The sequence below is a fragment of the Babylonia areolata genome, chromosome 30 (genome assembly GCF_041734735.1).
Source record: "Babylonia areolata isolate BAREFJ2019XMU chromosome 30, ASM4173473v1, whole genome shotgun sequence".
Taxonomy (NCBI): Eukaryota; Metazoa; Mollusca; class Gastropoda; order Neogastropoda; family Buccinidae; genus Babylonia; species Babylonia areolata.
This window is the reverse complement of record NC_134905.1, coordinates 25,891,458-25,916,469: the sequence shown is the minus strand read 5'-3', so window position 1 is coordinate 25,916,469 and position 25,012 is coordinate 25,891,458. Positions and strand designations below refer to the sequence as shown.

Here is a 25,012-nt window from a genome sequence, read left to right as displayed (position 1 = left end):
CTTGAACATGACATATTCACCTGTTGATATTTTTTATCACAAATTGTGTGGAACAGTATGGTATAGTGTATAACATATTCACATGTTTTTTATCACAAATTGTGTGTTTCATTATGGTACCTGTGTATTGGTTACTGATTTTTTTTGATTTTTTTTTTTTAACTTTTGCATATCATTTTTTTTTTTATGTTTCATTATTGTGTTACTGTTTTTCAGTATATGGAACATATATTGTGCATATCCATTTTCTCATATATGTACATTGAAAAAATGGGAGCCTTTTTTAATTATCTTTTTTCCTTTAAATTGGCTTCTCGGAGTAATTTTTTTTTGTGTGTGTGTATTGAATTTGAAAACAGTTAAAGCTTACTTCACATGTCTTTTAATTTTTTTTTTTTTTCCTTTTTGTTAAGTCTTCCACTTTGACATTTTCATGTTCAAGTGTGTTTGTGTGATTGCCATGATGATGCTAGACTTCAAATGATTTAAGGAAAAATCCAAAGGACAGTCTTACAAGTCGTGCAGCATCTTCTCTTGCTGAACTTGCCACAGTGCAGGACAGGTGTATGCTGGCGAGCTATTATTTGTATTTGTATTTCTTTTTATCACATCAGATTTCTCTGTGTGAAATTCGGGCTGCTCTCCCCAGAGAGAGTGCGTCGCTACACTACAGCGCCACCCTTTTTTTTTTTTTTCCTGCGTGTAGTTTTATTTGTTTTTCCTATCGAAGTGGATTTTTCTACAGAATTTTTCCAGGAACAACCCTTTTGTTGCCATGGGTTCTTTTACATGCGCTAAATGCATGCTGCACACGGGACCTCGGTTTATCGTCTCATCCGAATGACTAGCGTCCAGACCACCACTCAAGGTCTAGTGGAGGGGGAGAAAATATCGGCGGCTGAACCGTGATTCGAACCAGCGCACTCAGATTCTCTCGCTTCCAAGGCGGATGCGTTACCTCTAGGCCATCACTCCGCTATTACAAGAAAAGCATCAAAGACGCTTGAAAAGGAATGTCGCAGCAGGGCTCCAACAGCCAGAGTATGTCACCGCAGAGGAGTGGAGTGTCTGGTCCTGTAACATCAGCCTTCCAGTTCCCGTTAAGCTCTTCACCTTCACCTTCACCTATCCCATAACCCATTGAAGGGTCGTCGGGGCACCGCAGGTGATTTCAAGACCATCTCTCCATCGGTTCCTGTCTCTCGCAGTGCTCCGTGAATCGGGGGAAATTCAGGTCTGTCCATTCTTTGATGTTGTCCTGACACATTTTCTTTTGCTTCCCTCTCTTCCTGCTGCCTGGTAAGGTGCCTTGTACAGTGGTTTTTGCGAGCCCATCGGATCTTGTGACGTATGTGTCCGTGCCGTTTGAGCTTCCTCCACATGATGGCGCTTAACTCACTCAGTACGGCCAGTCCTCTCTTCTCCTCTACACAGACCCCTCGGATGTCCAATGGGTGTCTGAATGACCCAACCTTTAGCTTCTGTCGTCAGAATTGTGGTATTCTTTGTCAACATTCACGTCTTCAGCATAAGAGCCTTCCGCTTGCCATATTTTGATGATGGTAATTGGGGTGAAACGCTGTTAACGTCGTCTCATTCGCCGTTCGTATGGAAAGAGTTAAGAGGTCGTCGTGGGGTCATTGGCTTGGGTGATCTCCTGTCGGAACTCTGTGTTGGTGGCATGTTCAGTGTAGAGAGATGCCTGGTAGCTTGGGGAAGCATCACATTTCCATCTGATTGGCTGGGTAGAGATGCTTTCTGTGTGCTCACCATGGTGTACGTGCAGGTGGCTTTCTGTGTGCTCACCACTCTGTACATACAGACCTGGTGTGTAGAGCCACTCCTGTGTGTAGATGTCTGCACAGTCATCACGTCTTCCTTGATACCAAGGGAGAGCTGTTGTGATTGTTATACTTCATATCATGCTTATTATACATATTATTCTATATTATACTTATTATACAGGTATTGTTATACTTCATATTATACTTATTATACATATTATCCTTTATTATACTTACACAGGTATTGTTATACTTATTTTACTTATTATACGTATTATTCTTAATATACTTACTATACAGGTGGGGGAGTGGAGCTCTTTTTCATAGTTGTGCGCTCCGCATATAAAAAAAAGAAAAGAATGATAATACTAATACCGACCAGTGGCATTCAATGTCCTGTGCCCATGCTTCGAAAAACATACAATTTCATTGTAATAATATACACACACAAAAAAAATTACCAATGATGGAGGCATATAAAAGTGACCCCCAACCCACCCCCACTAACACACACAAACACACAAGGAGTCATATTCACAACACACAAAGGAAAAGTCATATTCACAACACACAAAGGAGTCATATTCACAACACACAAAGGAGTCATATTCACAACACACACAAAGGAGTCATATTCACAACACACAAAGGAGTCATATTTACAACAACCCCCGAAAGCGGAGTATGGCTGCCTACATGGCGGGGGTAAAAAAAAAACACGGTCATACACGTAAAAGCCCACTCGCGTATATACGAGTGAACGTGGGAGTTGCAGCCCACGAACAAAGAAGAAGAAGAATTTACAACACACACAAAGGAGTCATAATCACAGCACACAAAGAAGTCATATTCACAACACACACAAAGGAGTCATAATCACAGCACACACAAAGGAGTCATATTTAGAACACACAAACAAGGTCATAATCAAGCACTCTAGGAGTCATTCGCAACACACTAACAGTGGGTCATATTCATGAAGGTCATTGCTCAAAATGTTAAGGTCACACTGTGGCATCACACAGTCATGGTCCATGCTCAAAGATAATGAACTTGCCTTCATGTATTTGTGATCATGCCTTATTTGGTTCTTCACCACTTTGCCAGCTGTCTCTATGGATTTGCAGAGTGCAGATTATTTATAGAGTGGTTTTTTTGTTTGTTTTTTGTTGTTGTTTTTTTTGGGGTGGGGGGGTTTCTTAAATACTGCTTCTTAAGGAGAATGGAAAATTTTCATTTAAGGGTTTCTTGTGTGTGGAAATAACTGGAATGTACCAAGGCAATCAACCAGTTGTTTTGTTTGTCAGGGTTTTGTGAGTGTGTGTGTGTGTGTGTGTGTGCGTGCTATGGAGATAAGTATATGTTGACACAAGGAGTTGTGTGAGTATTTTAAATTAAAATTGTGTACCAACAGTAGACCAGTATATGTTGACACGAGGTGTTGTGTGAGTATTTTAGATATAAATTGTATATCAACAGTAGACAAGTATAATTTGTCAACACAGTGTTGTGTGAGTATTCTGAATATAAATTGAAAACCAACAGTAGACAGGTATAATTTGTCTACACAAAGTGTTGTATGAGTATTTTAGATATAAATTGTGTACCAGTATTGCTGTGACCATTTTGGAGATACTTTACATGCTGACAAATTATTATGTGTTGAGAAGATAATTTGTATGCTGAGTTTGTCGTGTTCACTATGGAGCTGTAAAATGTGTAATATGCTGACAATGTGCACATTTATTTTTCTTGAATGTTTGTATTATGTGGCAAATCCCTGTGTACACTTCTAACTGTTGTTGATAATGTATGTGTTGCTGCATAGGGGAACAGATTTCAGAAGGTTGTTTGGAACAGTAGTTGATTGACAAGGATGTCGTGATGTTCTTGTCGTATTTTACCAGTTTGTGGGAGGAGGTCAGGGGCAGTAATTTCAGTAAGTTTAGCAAGAGAGATGCCACGGGAAGGTGTACATGTGTGTGTGCGTGCGTGCGTGCGTGTGTGGCAGTATTTCACAAAGTTTAGCAAAATAGGTGCCCTGGAAATGTATACATTGTGTGTGTGTGTGTGTGTGTGGATGGGCAGGGGAGGGGGTTGTCTTCTTTATTGTAACTTTTCTCTCAATGTTTTGTATTCATTTTCTTGTTTTTTTTCTCCCAATATTCTCCAACTAGCATTAATTTCTGGTGGTTTGTTTTTCTTTGCTTGTTTTTTGTTGTTGTTTTTGTGTGTGTGTTTTTTTTTTTTGTTGTTGTTTTTTTCAGGCCAGAAACAGCCCTTTGTGATTGGCTGAGTGATATGTAACATGATTTGAATTGATTAAATGATAATAATTATTATTATTATTCTCTTATTTCATCCAACCGGAGTGGTGGTGGTGTGGGAGGGGTTGGGGGGGAGCAGGGGGGGGAGGGATGTTTGTCTGTTGGGAAGAAAGAACAGGGCTTCATTCCAGGTGGTCAGATATCTGCAGAAAGGAGGGAAGTACTTGTTCCTCCACCTCCCCCCTCACCCCCCCCCCCCTCCTCTCTGCTGTAAGTGTGTAAGCCATGTGACAAAACATGCTGTGTTGTGAAAGGAATTGGTCCACTTCAGCTTTAATCATTATCAGATTATGTATGATATGAAAAAAAGGAAATGTTCTATCTAAAATTACGTTTAAATAACATACTTACCGTGACCCAACTAGTGCAGACTCCGGCAGGGGTCTGACATTCCTGTCCTGTGCAAACTACTATCTGCCTATGCGGAGAAAACAAAAGCAACTACGGCCGATAACCTCCCGGAAGTAGGTAACCTCCCCTTCGTCCTGCTGGCTAGTGCCCTCTTCTGACAGCAGCCATCATGACTCCTGTTCAGCAATAGAAGAGGGAGATTTGTTTGTTTGTTTTGTCAGATCAGCATTAGGGTGACAACATTGTGATCTGTGCTAGTTGTGAAAAAATTATGTTCCACTTGTTTTTTTTGTGTTGCGTTTAATTCTTTATGTGAGAAAAATATATTTATGTCAATACTTAATATCTGTGAGAGATTTAGAAATGGTTGACACACATCCTTGGATTTTCTATCGCTGAAATGTATTGCGTGTTTGACTGATTGTACAGTATCGAGTTTGGACAGGATTGTGTGCAATTTTTTTTTTACAATTTTTTTCTTGCAGTATGCAATTACTGACATTTTTTAAACTTCATACATTTGCTTTTATTTTTGTACTGGTTTGTTTGTTGGTGTGGTTTGTTGGTTTTTTTGTTTGTTTTTTGTTTTGTGTTTTTTTTGGGGGGGGGTTGGGTTTTTTTTTGGTTTTGTTTTTGTTGGGTTTTTTTCCAAAATATTTCTTTGTAATACTACATCAATTTCAATCATTTGATTTGTGTGAAGTTGATGTGTTGTAAGACGGTAAGCTTTTCATGTTGCTTACAAAACTGGTTTTCATTCATAAAAAGACATGAGAGTGTGCCATCCATGCTGAGGATGAAGTATTGACCAATAGCAAGTTCTAAATATCAGTATGGAACTTCCATTTTTTCGGGGGTTTTTTGTTGTTGTTTTTTTAATGATAACACTCGGTACTGTACTCGCTACAACTGAGGTTGCCATAAAAGTTTTTTTTCTCTGTGTGTGTGGTTGTTGTTTTATATACTCTGGTGGGGATATTTTTGTTCTCTGAATATTTTGGAAACTTCTATTTCTTTACTTTTTGACATTCCAGCAGTCATCGTCAGATCAGACGATCAACCAATAAGAAAATGCTTTGGGCAAATATTTGTCGCATTTTGTTCATCTTGTCATATCAGTTTTTATCAGTGTCTTTTTATCACTGTTTTTTTTTTTTCCCTTGTCGTTTTACTTTTTAAAAAGTAGGAATATGTTGTCACTATGGGATAAACGGAAGCTGTGTGTTGCAATTTATTTTGACAGGTTCAGCCGAATGTTTTAAGTTTGCTTCAGATGGAATTAAACCAAACAGTATAACCATTTTTAAGAAATAATAATTGGATGTTCCATGTATGTGTGTGTGTTTGTATAAGAGTGTGTATGTATATGTGTGTATGTTTGTGTTTGTGTGTGGGGGCGTCAGGATTCTATTTGTGTGTATGTGTTTGTGTATGTAAAAAAGATATATGTGTGTTTGTGTATGTATGTGTTTGTATGTATATATTTGTATGTGTGTTTGTGTACATAATTTGTGTGTGTGTGTGCGTGCATGTACGTGTGTGTGCAAACCGAATGACTGTCTACTGCAGAGAACAGAAAAGGCCTATCATTTGTATCCAAGCTTTCACTGTAAGTTCAACTGTTCAAACTTTCATTGGAAGTTCTTCACCACAGCTAAAAGAGTGATATTTCAAACTGAAGATCTTCACCACAGCAAAAAAGAGCGATATTTCAAACTGAAGTTCTTCAACACAGCAAAAAAGAGCGATATTTCAAACTGAAGTTCTTCACCACAGCAAAAAGAGTAATATTTCAAACTGAAGTTCTTCAGCACAGCACAAAGAGCGATATTTCAAACTGAAGTTCTTCAACACAGCACAAAAGAGCGATATTTCAAACTGAAGTTCTTCAACACAGCACAAAGAGCGATATTTCAAACTGAAGTTCTTCAACACAGCACAAAGCGATATTTCAAACTGAAGTTCAACAGTACAAAGACACAGGTCCAACAGTGCAACTCTTCCAGTGGTATTTTCATTTTGTTTTAATTCATAAAAGGAAGCAAAGCAGTTGGGGTTTTTTTCTTTATCCATAAGCAATTACCCAAGGAATGAGGGATCACACTCCCAGTCCACTTTATTTCTGAGATGTACAGTTTCTTTGCAGAACATATCACATCCCTGTGGTGCATGGAGTCCACTTTATTTCTGAGATGTACAGTTTCTTTGCAGAACATATCACATCCCTGTGGTGCATGTAGTCCACTTTATTTCTGAGATGTACAGTTTCTTTGCAGAACATATCACATCCCTGTGGTGCATGGAGTCCACTTTATTTCGGAAATGTACAGTTTCTTTGCAGAACATATCACATCCCTGTGGTGCATGTAGTCCACTTTATTTCTGAGATGTACAGTTTCTTTGCAGAACATATCACATCCCTGTGGTGCATGGAGTCCACTTTATTTCGGAGATGTACAGTTTCTTTGCAGAACATATCACATCCCTGTGATGCATGCTTCAATGTCAGTCTGTCTGTCCGTGTGTCTGTCTGTCTGTCAGTGAGTCTGTTAGTCTGCCCACACATTATTCGAATATAAGCAATAACTACTAATAATATTAATAACAATAATGGATATTCATATAGCACACTATCCAGAAATCTGCTCTTGATGCTTTACTGAACACTTTTGTTTACATACACACACCAGATGTGACTAAGAAACTAAACACACACACACAATGCATACATACATTTTAACATACATATGTATATAGCGGCTTCCCTCCACACATACACACAAACACACTCGTGCACAAACAGATGCACATGAAACCACATTGTATTGCAGTATACGCAACATGTTATACACCATTATCCACAACAATTTATGCACATGCATGTAACCACATCTTATTCCATTATCCAGAATTTATGCACATGCATGTAACCAAATCTTGGTCCAAGCATCCAAAACACTTGATGCACATGTAACCACATCTTCCAAGTATCCACAACTGATGCACATGTAACCAGTTCCTGTCCGTTCACGATCTGCAGGAGTACAAGCAATCAGACCTTATGGCCTAAATCTGGATGACGATAATTTGGTCTGTTTTCCCAAACCAGAAAAGCAAAAAGAAGCAGAGGGAAATTGCAGATTAAAAGAAATAATAATAAAAAGCATGTAAATCTTTGCTTGCTTGGTTGCAGATTTTAAAGCACAAGATTAATCAGATTGTTAATACCTAAAAACACTATAAAACTGGTCTTGCTTGCAAACATTTTAAGCATCAAATTATTCACAAAGAAAATATTTCCATCAATAAGATTACTCAAAAGAAACGGCAGTTTAACACCATCACTGAAATGCATCAATATTTTATTCTTTCCTCTTGTAACTGCACAGATGAAAAACACACCACTCTGTCTTAACCTTTTCGCTGCCAGGAAAATAAGATTTAAGTGAAATCTATTTGCCAGGGTTTTTTCACAAAAAACAGGTATAAATTTTCAAAAAATTCTGTGCTCTTTGTTATTGGAGAAAGACCCATAAAAGTATACATTTTCTGAAAGGGAAATGAATAAAGAATACAAAACACATGATGTTTTCCCATTTTATATATTTTAAGTGACATGCTGTTGTTTTGAAATCAGTGGTTTGTTTTTTGTCACATTTTCAACTTGTTCATTACAAACATTAGTCAGGTAATTTGCACAAAAATATCATTTTCTGGACAAATGGACATCCGCACACACAAAATCATACTAGAACAACCACAATATAAAAAAACTGAAAAAGAAATAGATGCATTGTGACTTCTGCAAGTGATAATATGGATGTGAGGCCACGCCCCCTCAGTCTCCACCCCCCTCCTCTTCACCCCTCTCACACGGTCACTTCATCCAGTTCTCATCAGACCGCGTTGGCTGAGTGCCAAGAAAATAGCTCATACGGTGTCCTGCTAAAAATTCGGTGACCTGTCGTCTGCTAGAGTTGAACAGCCGGCATCACTCACTGATAGTCACATCTTGGCCACTCTCTTGATTGCTCCCTTTATTTTCTATCAAATCGTCCTATAAATGTTCACCACTGTCTTCTCCTTCGAATTTATACTCCAATTCTTTCTGAGCATCAGCTAAAGAAAGTAATCATGGTTGATTTAGTTCGCCACAAGCGCATGTCTTGAGCACGGAGTCAGTCCGACGTTTTGTTGAGCGAGCGAGGAGAGGAGCCAGGCAAAGACTGCGGCCAGTAACCCAACCAAAACGTTCAAATAAAGGACTGCCTTATGACGCAGATGGTGTTTCTAGCTATGAATAGAATCTAGAAAGATTCCCCAAGCTAAAGCTACCAGCATTTTTGTCAACGAACTGAATGCAAAGCAGGGAAAAGTCAGAATATTTCGATGACGAGTTATCTCGTCATTGTGGCAGCGAAGCATACATGCTTTCCATGACGAGTTATCTCGTCATGCAGGCAGCCTAGGGGTTAAAACAGCAACATAATGGAACTGAACTTAAACACTGAAAACCACGCCCGTCACAACTTTTAGCTGATCAAACAAAAGTTTTATGCAGACTTTTTCAGGCCAGAACACAGAGATCTACACTTACACCCCTTGTCTACGTTGCATGGGCGTTCTTAGCAGCATTAAGAATTGTCCAAAGTCTGTGGAATTATTTTTGTATTTTGTACAACTCTATGGCACAACAGATTTCTCTGTGTTAAATCTGGGATGCTCTCCCCTTTGGAGAGTGCCACTACAGTGCGGCACATTCCTTTTTGACTCACTTGTGTAAACAAGGTGAGTCTATGTTTTAACCCGGTGTTCGGTTGTCTGTGTGTGCGTGTCTGTGTGTCCGTGGTAAACTTTAACATTGACATTTTCTCTGCAAATACTTTGTCAGTTGACACCAAATTAGGCATAAAAATAGGAAAAATTCAGTTCTTTCCAGTCATCTTGATGGGCACGAAAAAATAAAAAATGAAGCCTAATTATATGCAAACTGCATTTACTGTTATATTTATATTTTTTTGTATTCTCTAAACTTGGCACTTTGATCTGATATTCTGACACAACAACAAGAGCAGTTATTATCATTTTTTGTTCAAACAGGAACTTCTTTTGCTAAGCTTGGAAGTTTTGGTGTTTTTTTTGCAAACGTTTTGGTGCAGATAGTAAAAAAGGGAAATTACTCTGTAATTAATGCTAGGGGACTTAATTTGCTTTAAACTGATCTTTCTCATCTTAAACATTACATTTTGAAATTATACAGAACACATTTTAACGATTAGATTTGTTTTTGTTTTTTTTAAGTGTATCACAAGTGAGTCTTGAAGGCCTTGCCTCTCTTGTTTCTTTGTTTCCTCACAGCAAGTGTATTTGTTCTTCAATCAAAGTGGTTTCTTCTACAGGAATTTTGCCGTGGGTTCTTTTGCATAAGCTAAGTGCATGCTGTACACAAGACCTCAGTTTATCATCTCTTCACAATGACTAACGTCCAGACCACCACCAGTCAAGGTCCAGTGGAGGGGGAAAAAATAGTGGGGAGTGTGGGATTCGATCAAGTGCCCTCAGGTTCTCTTCCTTCCTTGGCCGAAGAGTCACCACTGGGACACCACTCTGCTCTAACTAGTGTTGACTCTGGGTGATTCTTAATGCTAGGCAAGCTCGGCCCTGCCAAGATCACTGCTGTATTTCAGCCCGAGATTGCTTCACAGCTGTGAGTCATGGCTCATTTATCTATTATTTTTTATTTATTTATTTTATTTTTGTTTTATTTTATTTACTTCTTCTTTTTTTCCTTTTTTTTTTTTTTCGAGGCCTGACTAAGCACATTGGGTTATGCTGCTGGTCAGGCATCTGCTTGGCAGATGTGGTGTAGCGTATCTGGATTTGACCGAACGCAGTGACGCCTCCTTGAGCTACTGATACTGAAACTGAAACTGATACTGATACTGATACTCATTTCCCAACATCTGTGTCTTTTTTCTGGCGCACGACACCCAGAAAATTGTTCTTCACAATGTAGTGCACACACTGGAGCAGAACGTTTCTCTCGTGGCGGATTTCATTCGCCAGCAACTGAAACACACACACAGATAGTACACAAAAAATTACACAGGCAATATATGCATATCAGCATAATAATAAAACAAGATGAAAAGTGCAAAACAACTTACCGACCGGTAAGAACTGTATCACAAAGTACCCACACATGATCAAAATTTAATTTGTGATCAAAGTTAAAAGTGTCACAAAAGCAACAAGGCTGCACAAAACAACTACACATAAAGTACACACATAACGGCAAGGCAAAACCAGATGAAAGGTGTAAATCAACAACTTTACAACTGCTGAGAAGTAAAGAAAAGAAAAAAAATTTAATTTCAAAATCAACCCAAAATATTATTTTACCATGTTTACCCTTTCCAGTAAAACGTCATTTTAAACCCTTTCAAGAAGACCACCCCAAAACACTACATTACCACAACACTGACCCTTTCCAGTAAAACGTCGTTTTAAACCCTTTCAGACCACCCCAAAACACTACTTCACCACAACACTAACCCTTTCCAGTAAAACGTTTTAAACCCTTTCAGACCACCCCAAAACGCTACTTTACCACAACACTGACCCTTTCCAGTAAAACGTTTTAAACCCTTTCAGACCACCCCAAAACACTACTTTGCCACAATACTAACCCTTTCCAGTAAAACGTTGTTTTAAACCCTTTCAGACCACCCCAAAACACTTTTCCACAACACTAACCCTTTCCAGTAAAACGTTTTAAACCCTTTCAGACCACCCCAAAACGCTACTTTGCCACAATACTAACCCTTTCCTGTAAAACATTGTTTTAAACCCTTTCAGACCACCCCAAAACACTACTTTACCACAACACTGACCCTTTCCAGTAAAACGTTTTAAACCCTTTCAGACCACCCCAAAACACTTTTCCACAACACTGACCCTTTCCAGTAAAACGTTGTTTTAGACCCTTCCAGACCACCCCAAAACACTACTTTTCCATTACACTGACCCTTTCCAGTAAAACGTTGTTTTAAACCCTTTCAGACCACCCCAAAACACTACTTTACCACAACACTAACCCTTTCCAGTAAAACGTTGTTTTAAACCCTTTCAGACCACCCCAAAACACTACTTTACCACAACACTGACCCTTTCCAGTAAAACGTTGTTTTAGACCCTTCCAGACCACCCCAAAACACTACTTTTCCATTACACTGACCCTTTCCAGTAAAACGTCGTTTTAAACCCTTTCAGACCACCCCAAAACACTACTTTACCACAACACTAACCCTTTCCAGTAAAACGTTTTAAATCCCTCCAAGAAGACCACCCCAAAACAATACTTTACCACAACACTAACCCTTTCCAGTAAAACGTTTTAAATCCCTCCAAGGAGACCACCCCAAAACACTACATTACCATAACACTAACCCCTTCCTGTAAAATATTGTTTTATACCCTTTCAGACTACCCCAAAACACTACTTTACCATAACACTGACCCTTTCCTGTAAAACGTTTTAAACCCCTCCAAGAAGACCACCCCAAAACACTATTTTACCATAACACTGACCCTTTCCTGTAAAACATTGTTTTAAACCCTGTCAGACCATCCCAAAACACTACTTTTCCACAACACTAACCCTTTCCAGTAAAACGTTGTTTCGGTATTTCTGATCCCGTCGCTGCTTGTTGTGCCGAATCCAGGCGGGCTCCTCTCCCTTGGGTCTGAAGTCCGTACTGACGACGACTTCAGTGGTCGGCGGAAGGGCAGACAACTCCCCACTCTCCTCCTGCTTGGCGCCGTCAGTGGACGCCTCTGGTGCCACTGAAGTACAGGCTGACTCATCTGTTGCAAAAAAAAAAAAAGAAAACGTTAACTGCTAGTAGACGGGCGCAATAGCCGAGTGGTTAAAACGTTGGACTGTCAATCTGAGGGTCCCAGGTTCGAATCACGGTGACGGCGCCTGGTGGGTAAAGGGTGGAGATTTTTACGATCTCCCAGGTCAACATATGTGCAGACCTGCTAGTGCCTGAACCCCCTTCGTGTGAATGTGCAAGCAGAAGATCAAATACACATGTTAAAGATCCTGTAATCCATGTCGGCGTTCGGTGGGTTATGGAAACAAGAACATACCCAGCATGCACACCCCCGAAAACGGAGTATGGCTGCCTACATGGCGGGGTAAAAACGGTCATACACGTAAAAGCCCACTCGTGTGCATACGAGTGAACGCAGAAGAAGAAGAAGTTAACTGCTAGTGAGCACAGCTGTCCTGTTCCTGATTCATTTAACAGGTCAAAGGCCAATACATTATGATAGTTTACTGAAGTGTTTCCAGGGACTTGAGGCTATTCCACACAAGGACCTTGTAAGGACTTCTAAGGACCATTTCCTCATTTTGTAAGAACCTTCGCCCATCAAAGACAAATGGAGTGATTTGCGAACTGCATATCATTCAAAATTAATGCTTATCTTTTGAACCTTTGATCAACCAGTGCCTACATTCTTCCTCTTTCAGCCAACGATCCTGAAACGCACGCTCCTTGGTATTATGAATGACTTGAGCCGACTTGAACAAGTACTCATAATGGTGGATGCAGATACCACTCTTCCACAAAAACAACAATAATATTCCAAGCATGAGCACCATCCCCTAAATCGAAGAGGTCAGAGTTTGAAGTTCAGGTATGGTAAGGGAGGTGGGTTTAGCACTAACGTTGTGATTTGTTGATTTGTGTTGACCTTGATGACCTTTTTGCCGGTGTGAGGACTTGTAAGGACCTTGGTGTAAATGTAAGCACCCTACGAACCGTGTTTACCAAAGAGAAATCTGTTGTGAAAAAAGAAATACAATACAATGCAATATGTATTGTTTTGCAATGCATCGTATTATTCCTTGTTCCCCGTGCACTAAGAGTCTCTCGCTGCCTGGGCGGACGCGTTACATGTCAGAATGCTCTCCGTTGCTAAATATGCTTTTTCATTGGGTAAAATGCAGACAAAAAAAAAAAGCAAAAAAAAAAAGCGGTATTTCATTCACAAAGTATACCAATACTCGATACACCTGACATGTGACAGGTAATATCACCACTATCCTAATTCATTTAAGTAATACGTTAGATACATTTTTCAACCTTGGGGGATACAAGTTAAATGGGATTCACACGATTCCAAAGCCTGTTGAAGGGCATGGCATCTGGTGCATGAGAAGATTATTAACTCCCTGAGTGCCACAGCACTTATCACCAACACACATAGTGACGTCACTGATGACACCATTAAAAAAAAAAAAGGGAAATAATAAGAAGGAAAATGAAGGGAAATAACTCTGGAAGACTGAAAATTCACAAGTTTGACGAACGGCGGTATAAACTCGAGGACATTTTCTCAGTTTTTGTCCCATCACTCTGGAAACTGATTTATGACTTGAAACACCACTATTCTACCGTTTTGTTTTTGATTGGGTTTTTTGGGGGGAGGTGTGGGGGGGGGGGGGGGGGTTCCCCTGGCACTGAAGGGGTTAATATCTACTTGTATGTCAAAGAAATACTTTTGTCAGCATGCCCCTCCCCCCCTCACCCCCCCCCCCCCTTTCCCAGTACCCCATTGCCTACGGCCTGTATACAATCATGATAATAATAATAATCATCATCATTATTCCTACTGCGTCTTTCATTAAAATACAGTAATGCCCAAGGCACATCACACAAATAATAAAACATAACAGAAAAAAAACACTCCACACAAAAATCACAACCACGTGTAAACATCTCCAAAACCATCCTACACGAACAACACAGTCACCCTAACCAAACAACGAACTAAACCATCATCATCCACGCAATCATAATACCAAGCAGTAAACACACCGACAGATAAATGCACACACACACACACACACACACACACACACACACACATATACACACATATATATATATAAAACATTCATTCGTTCGTTCACAACACTTCCAACAACCTGGCAACACGGCGTCTTCCCGAGAGGAGGAGGAGGAATCGTTGTCGTAAGAAGCCATGAGCGAAGCCAAACCCTCTCCGCTGGGTTTGGAAGGACTGGGGTCCTCGCTGCTGTCATCGCTGCTGTCCTCACTGCTGTCAGTGCTGTCGCTGTCTCCCTCTGTCAAGTTTCATATTTAACAAATCTTTAGCAACCCCTGAAACACACACGCATGCACGCACGCACACACACACACATACACACATAAACTCTCTCTCTCACACACACACACACATACACCCTTTGCAGACTCACACACGCACATACCTTGCAGACCCCCACCCCCCACCCCCACACACACACACATAAAATCACACACACACACACACACACACACACACAAAAACAAACACACACAATCATCCCACCTCTATCAACAACCAGAGACAATGGATCCCTGGAGTCCCCTTGTACTGACACAACATCATCCTGCAAACAGAAAAAAAAAAAGTATTAAAATAAAAACCAACAACAAAACCCATTTCAACAGATACCGCAGACTTCACAAGATCAGAGAGGAAAGCAAAGGTCAGTGCAATGTTTACTGAACCTTGATAACTTTCAAAAACGTTAAATTTCAAAACAAAAACAAACAAAAAACCCACCATTTCAACCAATACCACTGACTACAACAGACCAGTGGGGAAAGAAACTGAAGTCCGTGCAATGCATTTCCTTGATAACTGTTAAAAAGGTTTCAATGTCAAAGCTAAAGTCCGTGCAATGCATTTCCTTGATAACTGTTAAAAAGGTTTCAATGTCAAAGCTAAAGTCCGTGCAATGCATTTCCTTGATAACTGTTAAAAAGGTTTCAATGTCAAAGCTAAAGTCCGTGCAATGCATTTCCTTGATAACTGTTAAAAAGGTTTCAATGTCAAAGCTAAAGTCCGTGCAATGCATTTCCTTGATAACTGTTAAAAAGGTTTCAATGTCAAAGCTAAAGTCCGTGCAATGCATTTCCTTGATAACTGTTAAAAAGGTTTCAATGTCAAAGCTAAAGTCTGTGCAATGCATTTCCTTGATAACTGTTAAAAAGGTTTCAATGTCAAAGCTAAAGTCTGTGCAATGCATTTCCTTGATAACTGTTAAAAAGGTTTCAATGTCAAAGATGCCATGGCTTTTCATGGCCACTGAAGCAGTGAACTCTTTTTTTTTTCTTTTTTTTTTTTTGCTGCCCCATCATCTGTACCGTTTCAGTGGCATTACTCTCACGCCGCTCATTTAGATTCCCCCATACACGGCCACACCCGGGTTCGTCCATCACAGTTCCAGCGTCAGCAGTCCACAGAGAACCATCGATGTTAGGTCGCCAGGAGGCCACACGCCAGAGTAGACCCTGCACTGCTGCTGAGTCACTTCGGTGGTGTTCAGTGGTGCCTGTTCTGTTTTAACGTACTTAGGACACCACCTACTGAGCCCCCTACTAACGACAATAATGGCTTAGTCACAGAGCCAGACTGAGTGAGCGTCCCTCCCGAGCAGCGAACTCTTATCCACACTGTCTAGGGCTCGGTCAAAGCAAGGTGGAGTTCAGTCCTCCTCCTTCAACACTTCTTTAACCTTCCCCAACGTGTCAGGTACCCATTCTTTCTTTTTTCTTTTGCATTCGTGGGCTGCAACTCCCACGTTCACTCATATATACGCGAGTGGGCTTTTACGTGTATGACCGTTTTTAACCCGCCCTGTAGGCAGCCATACTCCACTTTCGGGGCGTGTGCATGCTGGGTATGTTCTTGTTTCCATAACCCACCCAACGCTGACATGGATTACAGGATCTTTAACGTGCGTATTTGATCTTCTGCTTGCGTATACACACGAAGGGGGTTCAGGCACTGGCAGGTCTGCACATATGTTGACCTGGGAGATCGTAAAAATCTCCACCCTTTACCCACCGGGCGCCTTCACCGTGATTTGAACCCGGGACCCTCAGATTGAAGGTCCAACGCTTTAACCACTCGGCTATTGCGCCCGTCAAGTACCCATTCAAACCTGGACAGAGTGAGGAAAATCATAGTAAAGTGCCTTCCCCAACTTGTCAGGTACCCATTTACACCTGGACAAAGCGAGGAAAATCATAGTAAAGTACCTTTCCCAACTGAAGTCAGGTACCCATTTACACCTAGACAGAGTGAGGAAAATCATTGTAAAGTGCCTTTCCCAACTGAAGTCAGGTACCCATTTACACCTAGACAGAGTGAGGAAAATCATTGTAAAGTGCCTTTCCCAACGTGTCAGGTACCCATTTACACCTGGACAGAGTGAAGAAAATCAGAATAAAGTACCTTTCCCAACTGAAGTCAGGTACCCATTTACACCTAGACAGAGTGAGGAAAATCATTGTAAAGTGCCTTTCCCAACGTGTCAGGTACCCATTTACACCTGGACAGAGTGAAGAAAATCAGAATAAAGTACCTTTCCCAAAGGCACAACATGCCGAAACGGGGCCACAAACTGCGATCACTGGATCAGAAATCAAATGCCTGACTGATTCAGCCTGATTACTGTGCACATCAGTCAAAAATGGAAAGCCAAGTAGGTGAAATACTGATTACATTAAAATGATAATGAACTCTTTTTGTACAACCCTTAAAATTTTTATTTTTTTTTTAAATAAAAACTAAAAGTATGTGACCCTGGGAACTACAGCTAAAAAATCACAGAGGATGATTTTTTTTTTTTCTTTCTTCCAAACCTGCTTTTGTCTTCATATCAAAACTTCACTTTCAAAATCATCTGCTTTACATAAAGTGTTCACAAACTTTAAAAATCCTCCTTTTTGCAAACTAAAATTAACAAACTTTTAAAATGTTCCCATTTACATAAAAAAGATTCACAAACTTTCAAAATGTTCCCATTCACATTTTTTTAAAATTCATAAACTTCAAAATGCTGACACAACATACCCTTTCTAAGGACTTTAAATGTTCTTCACTTCCTTCTGAATCTTAAAAGACCTCATCAACCTTGTTTCGCAAACCAGACATTTTCTTCACATCTTCAAAGACAAAATGATCCTTGTTTCACAAACGATATTTTTTCCTCACAAAAAATCAGACAGAATAAAGCTTTTTCCACTGAACACCACCGAAGTGACTCAGCAGCAGTGCAGGGTCTCCTCTGGTGTGTGGCGTCCTGGCCACCTAACATTGATGGTTCCCTGTGGATTGCCGAAGCTGGAACTGCGACAGACGAACCCAGGTGTGGCCGTGTTTGGGGGAATCCAAATGAGCGGCGTGGGAGTAATGCCACTGAAACGGTGCAGATGATGGGGCAGCAAAAAGAGAGAGAAAAAAAAAAAAAAAAGAATAGAGCTTTTTCTTCACAAACAATACTTTTTTCCTCACATCTTCAAAGACAGAATGATCCTTGTTTCACAAACAATACTTTTTTTCCTCACATCTTTATCGTCCAGCTTCCGTTTCTTAGCCTTCGGTTCTGGCGCTGATTGTTCTTGTGAGTTGTCTCCCTTTCCATTCACTCCCTTTTTGTTCATCCCATCAGTCTTTGATGAGGAGCTCTGTGTCTTGCGATCGCCCTCCGAGCAAGCGTTGCCGTCCATCTGTGACTGGATCTCTAGATCCAGATCCTCCAGTGTCTCATCATTCCATGGCGTCCAGCGATGACCTCCACTGTACTGACCTCTGCCCCGATGACCCCTACGGCCTCGGCCTTGACCTCGCATCTTGCTGAATAAACCAAAATTGACATGATAAGGAAAGGAACACACACAAAAGGTTGTGTTTTTGGGTGTTTTTTTTTAATCACATGAATACATGCATGTTTGTATCAGTGATAAGCAGGTGTCACATGAATACATGCATGTTTGTATCAGTGATAAGCAGGTGTCACATGAATACATGCATGTTTGTATCACTGATAAGCAGGTGTCACATGAATACATGCATGTTTGTATCACTGATAAGCAGGTGTCACATGAATACATGCATGTTTGTATCACTGATAAGCAGGTGTGACATAATTCTACTGTGAAATAAAAATGGGAGCAAAAAAGTCCTTTGTGACACACACACACACACACACACTGACCCATTTTTGTTTTCTTTAAACACCAAAGCACAACTACTGACCTAAATTATAAAAAAAAAAACCATCACCAACAAAGCACAACAACCACTGACCCAAATTAAAAAAAACAACACCAACAAAGCACAACAACCACTGACCCAAATTAAAAAAAACAACACCAACAAAGCACAACCACTGACCCAAATAAAAAAACAAAGCACAACAACCACTGACCCAAATTTAAAAACCAACACCAACAAAGCACAACAACCACTGACCCAAATTTAAAAACCAACACCAACAAAGTACAACAACCATTGACACATTTTTTTATTTTTTTTAAGCACAACCAATGACGCTTTTTTTTTCTTTAACACCGATAAAGCACAACAACCACTGACCCAAATTTAAAAATAACACCGCCAACAAAGCACAACCATCACTGACCCAAATCGCTTGTTTTCGATCACTTCGCCCCGCGCTCTCCTCTCAGCTCTCTCCTTGTTCTTGCGAGCTATGTTCTCCTTTGTGGGGAAGTTTCTGGAAAACAGAAACAGCATCAAACAATAGTACACCATGGACCTTATATTTACCTGTGTGCAAGCTAAACTGGTAGCATGCCTAGCACTGACTTGAAGACGTGTGTAGCTTTTTGACTCACTTGTGTAAACAAAGCGAGTCTATGTTTTAACCCGGTGTTCGGTTGTCTGTGTGTGTGTGTGTGTCCGTGTGTCTGTGTGTCTGTGTGTCCGTGGTAAACTTTAACATTGACATTTTCTCTGCAAATACTTAGTCAGTTGACACCAAATTTGGCATAACAATAGGAAAAATTCAGTTCTTTCCAGTCATCTTGTTTAAAACAATATTGCACCTCTGGGATGGGCACAAAAAAATAAAAAATGAAGCCTAATTATATGCAAACTGCATTTACTGTTATATTTATATTTTTTCCATTCTTTAAACTTGGCACTCTGACCTCTTATTCTGACACAACAACAAGAGGAGTCATTATTATTATTTTTTGTTCAAACAGGAACTTCTTTTGCTAAGCATGGAATTTTTATTTATTTTCCAAACATGTTGGCGCAGATACTAAAAAAGGGAAATTACTCTGTAATTAATGCTAGGGGACTTAATTTATCACAAGTGAGTCTTGAAGGCCTTGCCTCTCTTGTTATATGGATGTTACTTCTCGTTACTGTTGTTTAATGCTTTACTCTCCTGGTCCTTACCTCACTGTACCTTGTATTTACCTGTGTGCAAGCTTAACTGGTTGTATGCGCAGCAGAAAGTGTGTCACTTTTTATATGGATGTTACTTCTCTTTACTGCTCTTTAATACTTTACTTTCCTTGTCCCAACCTCACTGTACCTTTTATTAAAAAAAGCAGCATCCATCCACTGAGCTGTACACACGGGTCACAGGATCTTTAACGTGCCTATTTGACCCTCTGTGTGGCTGTACACACGAAGAGGGTTCAGGCACTAGGTGGTCTGCACATCTGTGGACCTGGGAGATCGGCAAAAATTCTACACCTTTTACCCACCAGGCGTCGTTACTGCGATTCAAACCTGGGACCCTCAGACTGAATGTCCAACGCTTTAACCACTCGGCCATTGCATCCTTCCTCAAGTTAAGAAAGGAAATTTTCTACCTAAATTACGTTTAAGTAACATACTTACCGTGACCCACTAGTGCAGACTCCAGCAGGTGTCTGACATTCCTGTTCTGTGCAAACTACTATCTGCCTATGCGGAGAAAACTAAAGTAGCTAATAATAATAATAATAATAATAATAATAATGGTATTTATATAGCACTGAATCTTGTGCATAGACAAATCAAAGCGACTTTGCACCAGTCATTCACATGCATGCATAACTCTAAAACTGTAGAAACTAAAGACAAGGAAGGGCAGGCAAGGGAGGCTATTTTGGGAAGAGGTGGGTTTTAAGGCCACACTTGAAAGAGCTACGGCCGATAACCTCCCGGAAGTAGGTAACCTCCCCTTTGCCCCCCTGACTAGCGCCCTCTTTTTCCGGCAGCCATCATGACTCCTGTTCCTGTGCTCTTCATACTGGCTAAAATACATTATTACTGTAGGATCTATCCCCCCACCCCCACCACCCTCCATGCACACACACACACAGTCACACACCCAAAATTGAGGACACTACACAGCAACAAGACACAGCACCCTCCCTACCTTTTCCTTTCTTCAACCCATTTCCTAATGGCATCTGGGCTGTCCAGGGACCAGATTCTTTTGGCCACCCCCGTCCTGTGTTGCTGGAACAAACAACAGTCATGACAAACAAACGCTTACACTGTATAAAAAATATAAATTTCTTCTTCTTCTTCTTCTTCTACTTCTTCTTCTACTTCTTTGTTCATGGGATGTGACTTCAATGTTCACTTATATTTCAGTTATAAGGACACACATGTACACGTGGGCTGTTACATGCATTAGCGCTTTTACCTCACCACATAAGCAGCCATACTCCATTTTCGAAAGTGAAAAAAGATAAAGAGATAAAAAGAGAGACACAGAGAGAGATAGATCAAAATTATCATTCCTATCCAAGTAACTTACTAGACAGAGCTTTTTTCTTAGCACACCTGCAAATCCTTGTTGAATCATCCTAGTTCCTACAACTTAATAAAATAACATTCCCTTTCTAGCAATAACATAGTAATTATGTATAACACATGTTATGTATGAATATAGCATATTTCTACTTATAAGCATATACACAGGCTGTCTAACATTACCATGGAAGTAAAACTTACAGTGTTGTAGTGGAGCTGGACCAGTTTGGGCGAAGCAATGTAACGGCAGCCTTCAACTGTACACTGAAAAACAAGTGTGAAACATTGTGACACATATCTGGCTTTTCTTTCCTATAGTCAGGAGTGGAACCCAGTTATTTTCATGCACAAAATCATCGAATGACTGGAAGAAATATGAAAAATTATGTCGGGTATTTTGTATTGTTTTGGTGGTGGTTGTTTTTCTTTAACAATTAAATTTTCAGCCACAAATCAATGCTATGAAAGATTTTTTTTTCACATACAGGCATGCATGCATGCAGGCTTGTACACACACACACACACACACACACACACACTCACACAAACACACCCACACACACTCAACCTCCCCCCACCCCACCCCCCACACACACACCACTGAAAGACATACCTTTACATGCTGACTGAGGTGTTCCTCGTATTTCTCTTCTGTCTTAAAGCCGCGATCACAGACCTCGCAGTGGAACTTGTTGTTCTCCGGAAGATCTCGCTTGTCCACCCTCTGTTTCTTCTGGAACATCGTTCATACATCATGGAAGTTTTGAACAAAAGAACAAAAATTGTTTGATACAAACTGAAAATTAACACACAATACAGATCCACCAGAGGAAAAAAAGAGCTGAAACAAGAGTGTTATCCTCTGGCAAAATTCTGGAGAAGAAATCCACTCCGATACTTACACATGTGTTGTGTGTGTGTGTGTGTGTGTGTGTGTGTGTGTGTGTGTGTGTGTGTTGGTTCATTGGTAGAGGAAGGATGGCACAATGGGTAAGACGCACAGCTGCCAATACACAGAGTCCTTGAGGGTCTGGGTTCAAATCCCGCTCTCGCCCTTTCTCCAAAGTTTGACTGGAAAATCAAACTGAGCGTCTAGTCATTTGGACGAGGTGATAAACCGAGGTCCCCTGTGCAGCACACACTTGGCGCATAGAAAAAGAACCCATGGCAACGCAAGTGTTATCTTCTGGCAAAATTACTCTAGAAAAAATACACTCTGATAGTTACACACACACACACACACACACACACACACACACATATATATATATATATATATATATATATATATATATATATATACACACATATATATACACATATATATATATATATAAACAAATATGTATATTATATATATATGCATGCACTCAAGGTTTCACTAAGCGCATTGGTTTTGCTGCTGGTCAGGCATCTGCCTAGTAGATGTGGTGTGGCATGTATATACATATATGGATTTGCATGGATATGCCTGAACACAGTGACGCCTCCTTGAGAAACTAAAACTGAAGTGAAAAAAAAATTTAATACAAAATAAACATTAAGAAACAATACAGATCTGCCAGAAAAAAAAACAAAAACAACAGAGCTGATGACACGGAACATTCCAAACCCTTCACTAATCCATGTAAACTGAGGAGACCTATGCACAACTAAAGAACTTCTAAAATATCATTCATGCACCAATAAAAAATTTTAAAAATGTTAATTTCTACAAATTAAAAATTAAGAAACAATGCAGATTCACCAGGGGGAAACAGAGCTGATGACATAGAACATTCCAAACCCATCACTAATTAATCCAAATTAACAGAACAGACCTACTGAAGAATGTGTGTACCTGAGCAGCGCTACCAGAAATGAGCATGAACATGCACAATAAGAATTTAAGCAAACCAAAATATGAAGGTAAAAAAACAGCAACAAAAAAGAAGCCTGCTGTTTCACACATTCTGCCTCTCGATCACCTACACTGGGGCTATAGTTCGTTGCTCGCAATTTTGGAGAGCCAATCAACTTTGAGAGCACAGATCATGTGACATGCCTCTGTTAGTCATGTCAGCACAAACTCTCAAGTGGTCTTTTATTGTTTTAATAGTGCTAATGAATACTAAACAGTTAACTTTCAGTCTTGGCCCCTTAGACTTACTTTAATATAACTTAGTGACTCTTACTTACTCTTACCTTGCCAGAGTTGTTCTGACTGTGGTTATTGTTCATCATGTCACTGTTGTTACTGTGACTATTGTTGCCGCTTTCCCAAAAGTTCCCACCACTGTTCTTGGTGTTGTGCTCTTGATGAAACTGGTGACCACCTCTCCCCCGACCTCTGCCCCTACCTCCTCGGCCACCATGCTGACCACGTCCACGGTGGGGGTTACCGCCGTAACTGAAGTTCTGAGGTCCATCGAACGCCCTCTGGCCGGGGCCAAAGAGGTTCGGGTCTGACCATACGTTGTTGACCGCACGCTGACCACCACCACACTGACCGCCTCCTGGCCCTGACCACGGGCCTGTGGTTTGAGGATGGTTCGAGTTCCATGGATGCGGGGTGTTAGTCTGGAAGGAAGGTGGTGGGCCTGAGAAAGGGGGCATGTGATTGGGAGGTGGAACTGAAAATGGGGGCGGCGGGCCACGTGGAGGCGGACCTGAAAAGCCTGGCGGTGGTTCACAAAATGGGGTTTGGGGTCCTCCTGACCAAGGGGGCGATGGTCCAGGGTGTGGTGGGAAAGGTGTAGACATCATCGATGGCGGCGGGGGCTGTGTAAACGGAGGTCGGGGATTCCAGTTGCCGCCGCCGTGCCCTGAAGAACAGTTCGAAGTCCATGCTCCTTTGTTCTGATTCATATGTTTTCCCTGTCGGTGGCGGTTACCTCTGTTAAAATCTGCCATTGTGTTAAACTGTCAGTCTGCCTAAAACGTGGAATGTATTTCATTAAAATCAGTCACGAATCTGCGCCATGTGTTTTGCGCAAGATGTCAACAGAGTGATGTCCCCTAGGTATTTCTACATACCGAAATTGACCAAAAGAAATGAGTTGCTTTTCCAAACTACAACTAACGTTCATGAGCGAAAAGTGTGTGTGTGTGTGTGTGTGTGTGTGTGTGTGTGTGTGTGTGTGTGTGTACACACGTGCGTGCGTGTTCAGTTTTTTATGTTGTTTTTCTTTCCAAGGGAAATACAAGGGAAATTTCAAAGGATTAAGATTCCTTTAAGAATAAGAATAGTGACAGATTGATATTTCCGCTTCTTTTTTTTCAGATTGCCGAAGAAGGGCGATCAACATAAGAAAAGGACAGAAATGGAAAAAGGAGAAACAGACTCGAGGCTAGAAATAACTATTAGATGTAGATTTTTGGCAAAAAATTGCCATATAATTTTCCAGACTGCCTTTAATGAACTATTCTAACAATAACAACAGCCATATCGATTATTTATTACAGATACAAAATACATTATAATATATGTTTATAAAAACAGATACAAAATACATTATAATATATGTTTATAAAAACAAAGACAAAAAATGATACATTTTGATAGGACTCGGATACAGACAAAATATTCATGCATATTGCGATACACAAATAAATAGAGACAATATGAAATGCATTGATATTAAACCAGGAACACAAGACCAGTATACAATAAAAACAAATACAAAAAATGATACATTTTGATAGGACTCGGATACAGACAAAATATTCATGCATATTGCGATACACAAATAAATAGAGACAATATGAAATGCATTGATATTAAACCAGGAACACAAGACCAGTATAGTCGTCTACGATTGATTACTTGCAAATAAATATGAAAGTAAACACCCACAGATAATGTTTTTAATAGAGAGAGAGAGAGAGAGAGACAGAGACAGAGAGACAGAGAGAGAA

The 25,012-nt window shown here is 40.3% G+C and overlaps 1 protein-coding gene across 1 annotated transcript; it reads right to left on the bottom strand.

Annotated features, from left to right (window-relative positions):
- Positions 1 to 6,468: 6,468 nt before the first annotated feature.
- Positions 6,469 to 24,082, bottom strand: LOC143275289 (FMR1-interacting protein NUFIP1-like). The gene is made up of 10 exons (XM_076579279.1): positions 23,300 to 24,082; positions 21,729 to 21,848; positions 21,317 to 21,379; positions 20,733 to 20,815; positions 18,975 to 19,067; positions 17,899 to 18,187; positions 14,870 to 14,930; positions 14,463 to 14,621; positions 12,123 to 12,328; positions 6,469 to 10,531 (listed from the first exon to the last, which is right to left on the bottom strand). The coding sequence occupies exons 1-10, from the start codon at positions 24,005 to 24,007 to the stop codon at positions 10,412 to 10,414; spliced, it is 1,902 nt and encodes a 633-aa protein (XP_076435394.1). The 5' UTR covers positions 24,008 to 24,082; the 3' UTR covers positions 6,469 to 10,411.
- Positions 24,083 to 25,012: the final 930 nt, after the last annotated feature.

Bases quoted from the DNA above. Each gene is read 5' to 3' on its own strand.
- LOC143275289 (XM_076579279.1), bottom strand. From the start codon at position 24,007: ATGGCAGATTTTAACAGAGGTAACCGCCACCGACAGGGAAAACATATG. The intron at 14,622-14,869 runs GTGGGATGATTG...GAAACTTGACAG, and splicing joins GTCTCTGGTTGTTGATAGAG to AGGGAGACAGCGACAGCACT. The intron at 10,532-12,122 runs GTTAGTGTTGTG...TGTGTGTTTCAG, and splicing joins ACAACGTTTTACTGGAAAGG to TTGCTGGCGAATGAAATCCG.